This window comes from Neltuma alba, unplaced genomic scaffold (assembly GCF_004799145.2).
Source record: "Neltuma alba isolate B1F8T4 unplaced genomic scaffold, ASM479914v2 tig00011485_pilon, whole genome shotgun sequence".
Lineage (NCBI taxonomy): Eukaryota > Viridiplantae > Streptophyta > Magnoliopsida > Fabales > Fabaceae > Neltuma > Neltuma alba.
In genome coordinates this window covers 478,598-492,735 of record NW_021636154.1, presented here as the reverse complement: position 1 = coordinate 492,735, position 14,138 = coordinate 478,598, and the positions used below count along the sequence as shown (strand labels likewise).

At 34.9% G+C, this 14,138-nt stretch overlaps 3 protein-coding genes across 3 annotated transcripts; all 3 read left to right on the top strand.

Moving 5' to 3' along the window:
• Positions 1–3,063: 3,063 nt before the first annotated feature.
• On the top strand, positions 3,064–4,660 carry LOC114714093 (transcription factor MYB41-like). The gene is made up of 4 exons (XM_028898782.1): positions 3,064–3,108; positions 3,198–3,476; positions 3,568–4,317; positions 4,474–4,660. Exons 2-4 carry the CDS (start codon positions 3,211–3,213, stop codon positions 4,511–4,513), a joined length of 1,056 nt encoding a protein of 351 aa, XP_028754615.1. The 5' UTR covers positions 3,064–3,108; positions 3,198–3,210; the 3' UTR covers positions 4,514–4,660.
• A 3,029-nt stretch (positions 4,661–7,689) lies between these two features.
• Positions 7,690–8,465, top strand: LOC114714069 (transcription factor MYB93-like; the record flags this gene model as incomplete). Its single annotated transcript, XM_028898755.1, has 2 exons — positions 7,690–7,952; positions 8,051–8,465. Coding segments are annotated over exons 1-2 (678 nt in total), but the record flags the coding sequence as incomplete, so codon positions are not given.
• Positions 8,466–8,475: 10 nt separating this feature from the next.
• Positions 8,476–9,020, top strand: LOC114714067 (transcription factor MYB39-like). Its single transcript, XM_028898754.1, has 2 exons — positions 8,476–8,801; positions 8,955–9,020. Exons 1-2 carry the CDS (start codon positions 8,476–8,478, stop codon positions 8,977–8,979), a joined length of 351 nt encoding a protein of 116 aa, XP_028754587.1. The 3' UTR covers positions 8,980–9,020.
• The last annotated feature ends 5,118 nt before the right edge of the window (positions 9,021–14,138 follow it).

The following is a 14,138-nucleotide window of genomic DNA, read 5'->3' as shown; positions in this document are numbered from 1 at the left end:
TATACGAAGCCAATAAATTTATATAAATATATGAGAAATTTAGATTTTATAACTTGTAAAACTTACCCATATATATATATATATATATAACTTCAACGGAATAAAACGTGGTGAAAGAAAATTGAGTCTAACTTTCAAATAAAAAGTATATAATAATTTAATTTAATCAATCTAAAAAGAATTGTAGCCAACGAAAATTATTATAGTTGGCAAGGATGCAATTCATATCCCACAAAGAGATATATATATATATATATATATATATATAAATTTGAATTTCACTGCTGATATGAGATATGTTTTGTAAGCATTACTTGAATCTTAAGGCATGAATCTTGATGAGTTTCTAAAACCTATTTCATCTAAATTTTTGTTCACACGAGAAAATTTGTATAATTTATTCTAAGAACAAGTAATTCCACTCACAATACTCACATTCCAAGCTTCTTAATTTACGTATAAAGAAATTTCTTAGTTTTTAGTGGGCCCAAAAAGTTTAAAATCTAACATTTAATTTAAGTCATCATGTTATTCTACTTAATTAGTACCTACCCCAATTCTAATATCATAAAAACTTAATTCCATTTGATCCGCGGGCTGCACAAAACAAGTTATTCAGTATAACCCTGCATATATACTACCTCCGGTACTTAATATAAATACTTGTTTAGTTTTTATTTTAGTTCTAAATATAAGACCTTAATCTATTTTGTCTTTCATATTTATCTTTTTTTTTTAAGGTGACCTTTGTAATAATGGTAATTGTAGTCAGTACATTTAATTAACAAGGATAATTTAAGAAAGACAACGACTATTTATTACAAATGACTAACTTAAATAATTTTTTTAATCTACTCAAATTAGTCAACTAGCTCTTATATTAAAGACCGGAGGTAGTACTTTGAAGATCATTAATCCTTGCGGAACCGGAGCGTTGAAAAAACACACCCGCACTTCGGATTGATCATAATGCCTAGGATTAGGTGTGCGAAGATCATGGCTTGGAAAGATCTGGAGAGGCTTCAGATTAAACCAGAACACTGACCAATATGATCAAGTAGCTAGAAAGAGCTACACCTTAAACTATATCTTCTATAACTTTTGATCTAGTGGTATAAGCACTCGGCCAGACCGGCTGGTTAGAAATATATTTTCCGCTCATTCTTCTTTGACTTTGTTGAATAGTATTTTTCTGGTTGGTTCTCTTATTAAGCACGAAAATGAGAGCAGATGAGTAAGTTGAAAAACCTCACCATTTTGATGTCTATTTTCTAGTTGACAAAATTATTATACCCTGGTCATTATCAATGATGCCAATCCCCTTTGATCAGAATATAATTAATCAAATTGAGCTCGAGCTGAATTGAAAGGTCAAAACACAACTGAGATTCCATAAAATATTAATATGTCAAACCCTTCGATATAGTAAAAGCCCACATGTTGAATTTGGTAAATATTATGGGGATTACATATGTTAGTTTGACTGGATAATCCTTATAGGTGTTTATGCTAATTACTTTGACCGGATAATCTTTTATTACCTAGTTTTCAAATGCATATCTTTTCCAGTTTTACCTTTCATCCTTCTGGCTCAACTAGCTAGATAATATAATGAAAATCAATTTAGTGCAGATACATTTAGAATGTGAAGATCTTGAAACTTCCGAACGAAATAGGGCCTTTATTTTTGGTTCCAAATTGAAGTAGAACTGGTGAGGTGTTAGTAATTATAAAATGCAGAAGAGAAGGCAATACAGAGATGCACATAAACAATTCATTCATGTCACGCCGACCGGGGGAACATTGGGGCATTTTATATATGTAACTGAAGAGAAATAAATATAATGATGAGTGTCATTTAATAGATGGAGCCTATCATTATATTTCTCTCTCTTTAGAGTTACACACACACACACACACATATTGCGCAGTAGAACAGTCTTCGTTTCCATCTCACAATTTTATAAAGAAAGGGGAAAAAACTCAGAGTTTAACTTCTATAGTCATTTTTTAATGTCCAATAATCAGTACTACCATTCTTCTGCAGAAAAAGGTATCATATTTGTCGATGTTGACTTAGAATGGTTCAAAAAAATTCGGCAAGAAACTCAGGAGGAGGGCAACCATTGGCGTCCTAAGAAATTTGAATGAATTTGGTGAAAAGTTAATCAGCCATATTAATGCAATGAATGCATATTAAGGAGCAGTTAGAGACAGCTGCATTATTGCGAATATATAATGGAAAGCAGCCCTATTCGTAGTATTTGAGGATGGCGTATAAGAAGAAAATGACAAAGTTCATTACCACACTGATGACAAAATGGGTGGTCATTTATCCACGTCAGAAGCATTCTCACGCTTAGGATATTAAGAACAATTGCCTAGCATTATTCAAACCTTTTGAAGATGTATTATACAGAGTCTTAGCAATGGGCTGCATTAATTGTTTGAAGTTTGTGAATGCAAAATGCGACTTACGACATGTTTTAGTGTAAATATTGACAATGATACGTGATATTGATATGTCTCAGATTTTCCCAACTTTTACATATATTACTCTAAAATTAATTAGCAACTTAATCAAATAAAGAAGTTTTGGAATTAAGAAAATTAATAAAGAAGTAACGCAGGAGCATGAGCTGAAGTGATGCTGAAATCAAATCAGATAAAGCAGCCTTCCTTATCCAAATTTACCATGCAAATGACCAATTTATAAGGTGACGGAAGTTTCTTTGACACGGTAATTCTATGTTGTTTGAAGTTTTCCTATATTCAAACCATACATATATTATAGCCAACATGAAACTTCCATGGGCTTCAGTGCTGCTTCCAAGGTTGACTTATCAATCTCATATATCTATCATATCGAAGTTCTTTCGATGTTGACCAATGATGGGTCAAAGCAACACTAAATTTCTCATATATTGCAAAATTTTTGGAATTACAGAGATATGCGTTCAAATATTATATGTATAAATGCCCTAGGCTGCTTCCTTCAAGTTTCGTCAAACAGGAGGAAAGGGAGGGGAAAGAAGAGTCAAAGACCTTATTACTTTAATTTAGATGTCTTGAGCACTTATAAAACCAACGTGTCTCACCAGACATCTGGTAAGCTTTTTCTTGGATCTCAGCTCTTTATCTCTTCTGAGAGGACATCCTTTAATTTCTGTGTTGGAATTGCATTTATTGTGCTATAGCTGCCTTTGCATAATGGGTAGGCCACCGTGTTGTTGTGATGAGAGTGGTGTGAAGAGAGGACCATGGACGCCTGAAGAAGATGAGAAACTTTTTGATTATATCAGTAAACATGGCAGTGGAAATTGGAGAACGGTCCCAAAGCATGCGGGACTCAACAGATGCGGCAAAAGCTGCAGGCTACGGTGGACCAATTATCTTAGGCCTGATATCAAGAGAGGCAAATTTACTGAAGAAGAGAAGCAATTGATCATCAAACTTCATTCTGTTCTTGGAAACAAGTAAGTGCATGGTTAATTAGTTACATCATTGCTCGCTGATTGATTATATACGTGTGGTTAATGCTGAAACTTGGATTGATTGTGGCTGTAGGTGGTCGAAGATTGCAACGCATCTTCCAGGGAGGACTGACAACGAGATTAAGAACTTCTGGAACACCAATCTGAGGAAGAAGCTTCTCCAGATGGGTATTGATCCAGAAACTCACAAGCCAAGAACTGACTTGAAGCATCTCTTGAACCTCTCGCAGTTGTTAGGAACGGCTAATATTAACTTGATGAGCCCTTGGAGCCATGGGGGTCTAGGTTTCCAGCAACCAGACGTGACTCATCAGTTAGCCCAAATCCAACTTCTGCAGAATCTGTTGCAGCTTATGAACGGCAATTCCTTCAGTAACATGCAGAGCATTCTCCCGATCTTACTGAGTAAGCAAAGTTTGATCAATAACCCAGTGGAAGAAGATATAAATGGTCCAAACAGCACTCTCCCGAACAACAAAGAGTCTTTTTTGAGAGAACAAGAATTACGTGCAATCCCTGATCTATTTCCTCCAGCACTAAGCGACGCAAACAAGGATATTTCAGAATCATGGACGTACCTGGAAGGAGCATCACATCAACAAGCTTTTGATATCAACAGTAGAGTTAGAAGAACTTCTTCGTCACATGAATTGAATCAAGATGAAAATCCATTTCTTGCCACTGATTCAGCCAACCAAATGGAGAGATCCAATACTGATGAAATGGCCGACCTGCAGCCAGCTCCATCCACTGTCTTTGATGCTTGGGAAAATCTACTCCTGGAAGATGATACAAGCGATTCCTACTGGAAAGAACTTCTAGAGTAAGCTCCCCCTCGCCCAAAAAAAACCTCTCCCTGTGTGTGGAAAACAAAAAGGTTCTCTTCTATTAGGTCTAAGCATGCTCATACCCTCCATATTCTTAAGCTTATGATTTCATTTGTTGAGGGATTAAATGTTTATTTTCTCTTGTTTTGCAGTTTGACAGCCACCACTTCCTCATCGCTGGTTTCATGGTAGAGGATTTTAAGGCCCAGATGCTCAAGGAATATTCCCACAAAGGATACAATAAAACATTCATTATTCATTCATTCATTACTAAGTGTTCGTGTAGTACTATAACAATTGAATGTAAATGAGTAAAAGTGGAGAAACAAATACAATCGATATATCTTGGCTCTTCTACGTCGAGTCTGCCAGTGAGAGGGCTAATGAAAGTTCAGAATCAGGTTGAACATTACACTTGGGCCAATCGTTATGGTTTAATAGAAAGAGTTGCATTATTGACTTTCCGTTATAACTTTTTATCTAAAGCACTAGCCATCTAATACACAGAATAGAAATATTTCTTCCGCTCAATATTCCCATGCTTCTTCTTTTAGCTTGGTTCATTATTTTTCTGGTTGGTTGTCTACTTAAGCAAGAAAATGAGCGCAAATGAGATAATTGAAGTTGAAAAATCAGCTCCATTAATCTATATCTCACCATTTTCGTATATATTTTCTGGTTGACAAATAAACCTTGGTCATGAATTGATGATATAAAATCCACTGTGACCAGAACGTAATCAAATCTCGAGCTGAATTGAGAGGTTTCAAAGTCAAACTGACATTCTGTAAAATATTATATAATGAATGTCAAAACACTCGGTATAGTAAAAGCACGCATGTTGAATTTGGAATATGCTAAGAGGATTTCAAATTTTAGTTTTCCTTTCCAGTACTTAATATAATACTTATTTAACTAATTTGATTATATTAAGGAAGTTAAGTAAGTTAGTTAATTATAAAAAATATGACAAGTTTTTTCTAAAGCACCATAATCATTTTTTTTAATATCTCCCTCCCTCTTCTACTTGATTATGGTTGATGGAGTATTCATAGGGGTAATTTAGAAAAAATTGATAAATATGAAAAATAGGTCTTATATTTAGGACCAAAATCAATTTAATAATTAGATCATATATTAAGGACCGGAGGAGGATTCTATAATCTTTATAGGTATTTTTATATTTGGTTTGACCACATAAAAAATTATTATCTAGTTTTCACACGTGTTTTTTTTTGGCCGAAGTTTTCACACGTGTTTGCTTTCTATTTTTGACCTTTCGTCCTTTCGGTTCAACTAGAAAGTAAAAGGAGAAATAACTTAGCCAGGTACAATTAATTATGAAGATCTTGAAACTCGTTTTATGCCGGGGGTGGGAAGACGAGAACTTTTTTTTGGGCTAAACATAGGTATTTTTTTATTGGAGGTAATCATGTTCGAGACACTGTCAGTTACTAAATGTGAGAGCTCTTCTGCCTGTTAGTATTCAAACCTTAGTTCGCTACATTGTAAGAAACTAGCCCTCTTCACTAGATCTAATCCTGTTGGTAAAGAAGAGAAGTCGATGAAAAGTAACACATATGAATAATTCATATACATGCAAGTCCAAACCCAATAATAGTTGAAAATTTATAAGTATCGTAGTATTTATTACTATGATGATGAGCACTGAAACTAGTTTCTCACACCCAAAATGCATACGGTGCAATCTAAACTCATTTTATCCATGCAGTCCACGCAATCAATTGAAGGGAAATAATTAAATACAATGGTGGGTTCATCTAACATAATAGGTAAAACCCATCATCATGTTTAATTTATCTCTCTGGTTACACAAAACACATGGTTGAAAAGAGTCTTTTCAAGTTGTAGTTTCATGCCTTGCAAAAACCCTTTCTACTCATTTTATCTCCAACAATGATCAATATATTACAATACATCTGTCGCAGAAAATGTAATTATTATATTGATTCCTTGTGCTATTAATTAATTTTGCTTCCCCATGTTACGTCTAAGAACTTGATTAAGTTATGGCTCTCAATATCCATTATTACAAATGGATCAGCATGCCACTAAATTATTTTCCTTTTATTGTACCTTTTCGCATTACACCTAACCGGTCATTTTGATAGATGGTATCTGATTAAACGATTATTCCTGTCTATAAAAACTTGGCCATAAGAAATATCAATAAAGTTATAAGATAGAGCCTTCACTCGTATAATATTAGTCCCTTGACTTTGAATGCTTCAGAAAAGAAAAAAATTCGGTAACCTTTTAGCGTCCTAATTAAGATATTGGAATGAAATTTGGTGAAAAGTTAATCAACAAATATTGACGCAATAAATACATTAAGGAGCAGTTACAGATAGTTGCATTATTGAGAATTATATAATGGAAAGCAGCCATTGATACCAATGAATTTGAGAACGCAGTGTACAAGAAGAAAATGACAAAGTTGATATATGGCCTCACTGATGACCAAATGGGTGACCATTATTATCAGAAGCAACCTCCCATGTTTACTAAAAGCAATGGCCTACCATAATTCATCCTTTTGAACACATTATAGAGTTTGAATAACGAGCCACTGTTCAAACTTTGTGAATAGTGCAACTTGCTGTTTAATTTTATAATATAAATTGGCTGATGATATGTTGACATATACGTTGAAGCATAGTTAAGCAAAAAATAAATTCCTAATTATGTTTTAGATTTTCCAAAATTATAAATACATATTACTCTAAAATTTGCAACTTAATCGATCAAATGATGAAACCAACATAATGCAGGAGCCTGTGCAGAATAATGCCAAGGTCAAATCAGATAAAGCAGCTTCCCTTTGCATACAAAGCATCAATTTATAAGGTGATATAGAAGATTCGGACACAATAAAAAGTAATATTTGGTTTTCCAAGTTGTTAGGTTTCCAATATTTGCAAATATTCACCACTATATAGCCAACCCTAAACGTCCACAGGCTCCAACGCTGCTTTTTGACTTTTCAATCTCATGCCCCTGTTATATGGAAAATCTTTCAATGTTGACCAATTGGTCAAAGCGACAATGAATTTCCCACAAAGAATAAAATTTATGGAATTTAAAGCGGCATGCATTCAAATATTATATGTAAAATATATGTGCCCTGGGTTGCTTCCTTCACGTTTCGTCAACCCGAAAAAAGGCGGAGAAATGACATCATTGCATGAATTTGGATGTCTTATAGACGCACTTATAAAAGCAACCTGTCTCAGTGGAGATCTTGTAAAACCTTTTTTCTTAGACCTCAGCTTTAGTTTATCTCTTCTGAGGGGTCTTGAGGTTTTTGTTGTTGGAATTGCATTTACTGTGCCAGCTAGCTTTGCATAATGGGTAGGCCACCGTGTTGCGAGGAGACTGGTGTGAAGAAAGGGCCTTGGATGCCCGAAGAAGATGAGAAGCTTTTCAATTGTATCAGCAAACATGGCAGCGGAAATTGGAAAACAGTTCCAAAGCAAGCGGGCCTTAATAGATGCGGCAAAAGCTGCAGGCTAAGATGGACCAATTATCTCAGGCCTGATATCAAGAGAGGCAAATTCACTGAAGAAGAGGAGAAATTGATCATCAAACTTCACTCTGTTCTTGGAAACAAGTAATTCAGCATCATATATATCATCTGTGTCTTTTAAACTTGGCAGCATTAATAATATATGATTGCCTAGTTAAGACTTCAACTCCTTGTTGTTGCAGGTGGTCGAAGATTGCAACGCATCTTCCAGGGAGGACTGACAACGAGATTAAGAATCTCTGGAACACCAACTTAAGGAAGAAGCTTCTCCAGATGGGTATTGATCCAGAAACTCACAAGCCAAGAACTGACTTGAAGCATCTCTTGAACCTCTCGCAATTTCTTGGCGTGGCTAATAATAACTTGACGAGCCATTGGGGCCATGCGGGTCTGGGTTTACAGCAACCAGATGTGACTCATCAGTTGGTCCAAATCCAACTTCTGCAGAATCTGTTGCAGCTTATGAATGGCAGTTCATCGTTGCTCAGTAACATGCAGAGTAGTCTCGCACTCTTGGGCAATCACAGTTTGATCAGTAACCCAGTGGAAGCAGATACAAATGGTCCAAACAGTACTCTCCCCAACAACTTGAGAGATCAAGAATTATATGCAAAGCCCTGCTCTATTTCCTTCGGCACCAAATGAATCACGCCAGGATATTTCAGAATCATGGACAGACATAGAAGGAGCATCATCAGATCAAGAAGTTTCGGGTACCAATAATAGCCTCCCCGGAACAACATCACATGACATAAGGCAAGCAAAAAACCTACTTCCAACGTTTGACTCGGCCTCCTTCAACCATATGGAGATTAGCCCTATCACAGATGAAGTGTCAACCCAGTCAATTTCATCCACAATCTTTGATACTGATTGGGAGAAGCTCTTGGTAGATGATGATACAAGCGATTCCTTCTGGAAAGAACTCTTAGAGTAAGCCATGTCTCTCTCTCTCACTCACTATGTGTGGAAAATTAAAGGTTCTCTTCTATTAGGTTTATGACGTTTGGACTCCATGTTCTTTCAGCTTATGCTGTCTTCATTTTGGAGAGGGATTTTATATTTTATTTGTTTTACTTTCTGCAGCTTGACGTCCACTTCCGCAGCTTGATCATGAACTAAAGGCACAGGAGGGATACAGTTAATACATCGATTCTTTATTTTGGTTTTGGAACCTCTTCTCTTTCCTTCCTATCCTCTTTTCTCTTAATATATTTGGGAAAACCATACTTCTAGTCCTCAAAGTTTGAGTCAACTTTGGTCTTAGTCCCTACAGTTTATTTCTTTGGGTAGCAGTCCTTTTAGTTTTGCTCTGTTAAACAGTTAGTCCTTCCGTGAGATGATATGGCAAATGGAGCTGACATGGCCACTAACACCGTTATTATATGCTGATATGGAAGAATACATGGCAAGCAAAGGTAAATCACAAAAACAAAAAAAGAAACTAAAACGGTGTAGCATCATCAAAACGCAGGCTAGGGTTGATTGGTGGAAAGAGCGGAGATCGATCTGCAGCAGCTGTGTGGTGAAGGTGAAGCAAAGAGGGGTCTTGATGCTTGGGTTCGATAGACGCGAAGCGGTAGACTTGGAAGGGCTCGCTGGTGAGTTTGAAGACGGGGCTGTATTTTTCACTACCCCTGAATTTTTGAGACTCACATGAACAATATATGGAAGGGATTATAGAAGGAAAGACAAATAAGAACTTTAGAACTTGCAAGATCGTGACGCTAGACCAAAATCCAGCTGACAAAAGCGCAGGATCTTTATGCTTCTTTTGTAAATTGTTGTCTGTTTACTTAAGAGGGAGAGCCTTTGTAGGCTTTTTTCTTTTTGTTTGTTTACAAATTTTTAATGTGGGGGATTTTGAGGGTTTAAGTACTCCGTTTTACTTTCTAGATACTTTTTTTTAAGTATTGTAATGCAGTTCTTCAGAGGTGCTGTCAGAATGTTTATAATTCATGAAAAGTTTTGATTTTTATGATTTTTTAAGGTTTCCTCGATTGATACTTATGTCCTAATACTGTTCATTAATCGTTCTCCATTGATCCATCCCTCTACTCCACCACCTGCTATCATTGCTTTTCTGCTTGCAACCTGTAAACATTAATTATGCTTGATTTATTAGAGACCCCCTTTCTTGCACTCAACTCCATTGTTTGTCCCCTTGTCTTTCGAATATTTGTGTCATTCATGCGAGAGAAATGCCATAACCCATTTTTCTGATTGCGTTTTATCAACCTGCCATTTTTTAAATCTCTCTCTTTCTCTAGATTGGTGTTTCAGAAAGTTTTACGGGAAGGATGTGATATCATGGGGTAGGCTTCTCGGTGGTTGAAGGGCTTATTGGGGAAGAAGAAAGAGAATAACCCCCTGACAATTCTGGCACATTGGTTTTGAAAAGAAGGAAAAGAAACGATGGAGTTTTGTTAACCAAGCAAAGAATATCTGATTCTGGAATTTTTGTTTTGATTAATGAGTTCTTTCTTTCTTCTTTTTTTTATGAGAAAATGTCCAATCAGCTATTTTATCCATGTGTTGTTTCATGTCAGCATGTAATAACAGTGTTAGTTGCCATATCAGCTCCGTTTGCCATGTCATCTCACCGAAGGACTAACTGTTTAACAGAGTAAAATGATAAGGACTGCTACCCAAAAAAACAAACTATAGGGACTAAGACCAAAGTTGACTCAAACTATAAGGACTAGAAGTATGGTTTTCCCAATATATTTCAACAGTTTAGATTTTAACCATTAGATTAAAATTTATAAAAGAGTTTTAAAAATATTTAGTGCACTTGCAAACCATTTGAATTAAATTTCAATATAGTTTATAATTTATTATTTATTTATTTTAATAATTTAATATTTTAATAATAGTTTTAAAAATTATTTATTTATTTTAATAATAATTTTAAATATATTTAAATCTGAACAATTAAAATATTAATCTAACGGTTAAAAAAAGAAAAAAGAAAAAGAAAAAAAAAGGAAAGAGGATGGAAAAGGAAAAAGAGAGCTTCCGAACCGTCTTTATTTGTTCATTGATTATGAAGATCTTTTGCCTCTCTAGTGTTCAAATTTGTTTATCATTAAAGTCACAGATTGCAAAGTTGTGCACTACAAAATGTATGTGCTGGTTGTAATAACTCGTTTAGTTGGCTTGATGTTGTTATATTCATATACATTATTTGTGCTTCATTGTTGGATTTGATTATACGTCCTTTATTCTTTTTGCATTAAAACAAATTTATGATGATAATGAAGAATCTTTTTCAATCACTCTTCTATCCTCATGTGGCAACCATAAATACCAATCTAGGCCGTAAACTGCTTGCAGTTAGAAAGTGATTTAAATGATATTTTCAGCATTAACTATAAAATTTCAAAACTTAAACAATTCTAACTCTTTAAGGCCTAATATGAAGTGATAATTACATAAAGAAAAATGCTTATCCTTTCCAAAAATGACAGTTGAATACAAGTAAACTATAGACATTTCTCTTAATAAAATTGCCATGACAAGTTTTGAAATACTTGTGGTCAATAAAAAATCAATAGCATGCTAGCTGTAAATTGGTGATTGGCATACTACGGGTTTGAATCCTGTCTTTTTCCTTTTCTGAGAATCTCATCTCTACCGTTGGATCAAATAACAAATAATTCGGATTTAATATTTTAAAAAGCAGATGTTCACCTTCTCTTTCCTATTAATGTAATATTATAATAATAGTTTTATAAAGTATGAAATTTGATCCATTCATTATTTAATCCAACAGTAGAAATCAGATACTAAGAAGAATAGGAGAAAAAAAGATTACGAGAGGATCCAAACGCGGCATGCTACCAGTAAAAGCAAAGCGTCTTGCGTGGGCAATAATCTACTGGAGATGTATGGCTTGCCTGGAATCTTCCTACGATATATATTTGGCGGCCATATTATGTAATTTTAACTTGACAACATAATTACCACCTCCTATCCTTAATATAAAAGTTAATTTAACTTTCAATTTAGTCATAAATATAATACCTCAGTTCACTTTGTCTGTCATACTACTTCCGATCCTTAATATAAAAACCAATAACTAATTTTAGTAGATTAAAAAAATTAGTTAAGTTAGTTATTTATCATAAATAAGTATTCTTTTTCTTAAAATATTTTTGCTATTTAAATGTATTGGCTAGAGCTATTATTATTACAATGACTATATTAGGAAAAAGATAGATAAATATGATAGACAAAGTGAATTGGATTCTTATATTTAGAACTAAAGTAAAAACCAAACAAGTAGGACTAAAGGTAGTACTAAATAAAAACATTGATATATACCGTTAGAAGGAGTCATTAATTACAGCTTTATGTAGTATATTTTTAAATTAAAGCATAACAAACCGACCTTCTATAGTTAATGCAACTTTAATTTCTGAGGTTACGTTTCATGCACGAGGACACACGTTACCTCTTTCGTTTGTCACGCTTGTTTGTGTCATTGTCGAAAGTGACAAACAAAGCGAGGATTCGCTTTAACTTCTCATTTTAATGAACCCAAGATTGATAAGTAATGATATGTCACGTTTGTAGCATATTATTTTCGTTTCAATTTTATTATTCAATTCCCTTACGTGGTTGTTGATATTTTTACCTGGTTGGTCTAAACTGTGAAAAAATGAGGTATGAAGTCGTAGAACTACGGCCATATCTTCCCATCTTCTGATCGAAAATTAAATGTTGGTTATGATAACGTCACACTCTGAGGACAAGTTAATCAAAGTCTAAGCTATTAGGGAGGTCAAAACCAAACTGAGACTCCGAAGTATTAACACGCCATCTGAGTTTCACTTTCCAGTAAAAACTCGCGTTTTAAGTTTGGTGAAATATGCGGATGGAAGGAAGAGTAGGGGAATTTGAGCGTTTAGATTAGCTTTCTAAAAATATGATTTTACAATATTTAAGATAAATATATAAAAAAAATTTTATCTCAACTTTCATAAAAACACTTTTTTTTATTGGTTCCGGACATCCCAAAAAACGACAATTATGGTTAACGGCTAAATTCTCCTCCCCCCCCCGGGGGGGTGTCTCGCACAGATTAAGGAAGTGCTGTCGAAGGGTAGTTCTGTATTCTCCTCTTCTGCTTAAACAATAATTTCTTAAACTTGTTTTTAATTTAAATTTTAAAAAAGCAATAATTATTTGTTTTAAAGATTCTCCGGGAAAAAAATGAATTTTTTTGCGATCTTTTAAACGATAATGTCATGATTCACATGTCGGTGAGTGTTCTTTCTCTTCTTTTTCTGAGACAAATTGACAGCCCAAAATTCATCACTCAACAATACCGCATGGGAGCGCCTCATCTATGACAATCCTGTGTCACTAGTCACAAGTCGCTACAACACAATATCGTAGACCAGTGTTCCAAACGCATAAATCGCCGTTTTTCCCTTTTCAAGATTCTGATTGAGACAACACGGTGCTGTTTCAACACAAGACATTTTCAGTGGACCCCAAACAAAAAAAGAACCAGCACACTCACTTTCCTAATCACGCCCTGCTCGGAAATATCTTTGTACAACGATGATATGGGAAGGGAATAATGATAAAGATAAACAGCACGTGATTAACTACAATCCTCTGACAATATATTCATCTGGATTCGTTTCCCAGAACCGTAGCTTTCACGTCAGTTCAATGTTCTAAAACAAGACACGTTGATTCACGAGGATACAGCCTTTCTTTAGGAAAGTTTATTCAGAGGTGAGATGAAAGTAAGATGTTAGCCCAAGAAGCACAACATTACAGAGAGTATTCGGACTCTTCAACATCAGTTGCACGAGGGCCTCACAACTCCATGACCGACAATAAACAGAAAAAGCAATCCAAGGGATTGTGTCATCGCTGCAGCAAAACAGGGCACACCCAAGAAGTTCGTCTGAAGATGCATAGCAGACATGCAGAGAGAAAACCAAGATACCAAGATGAGACTCAAGACTTAAATGTGACCGCTGAGGAAACAACTCAATCTTAGACCAATCCTTTTACCAAAGAGCAATAGAAGTTATTACAAGAACTCATTTCAAACAAGAACCAGAACAATATAGAAAAAGGTACGGGGTCTAGCACTCCTTAAATTTCTAGACAAACAAGTCCTAAACACAATTATCAATGAACAACAGCGGAAATATGTTATTCTACATAGCCTTTCCTTGTTTTGGGTTAGCCCATTTATCTTGCAATCCTTCAAAGGACTAGTGATCTACAGAATCCATCAGAAAA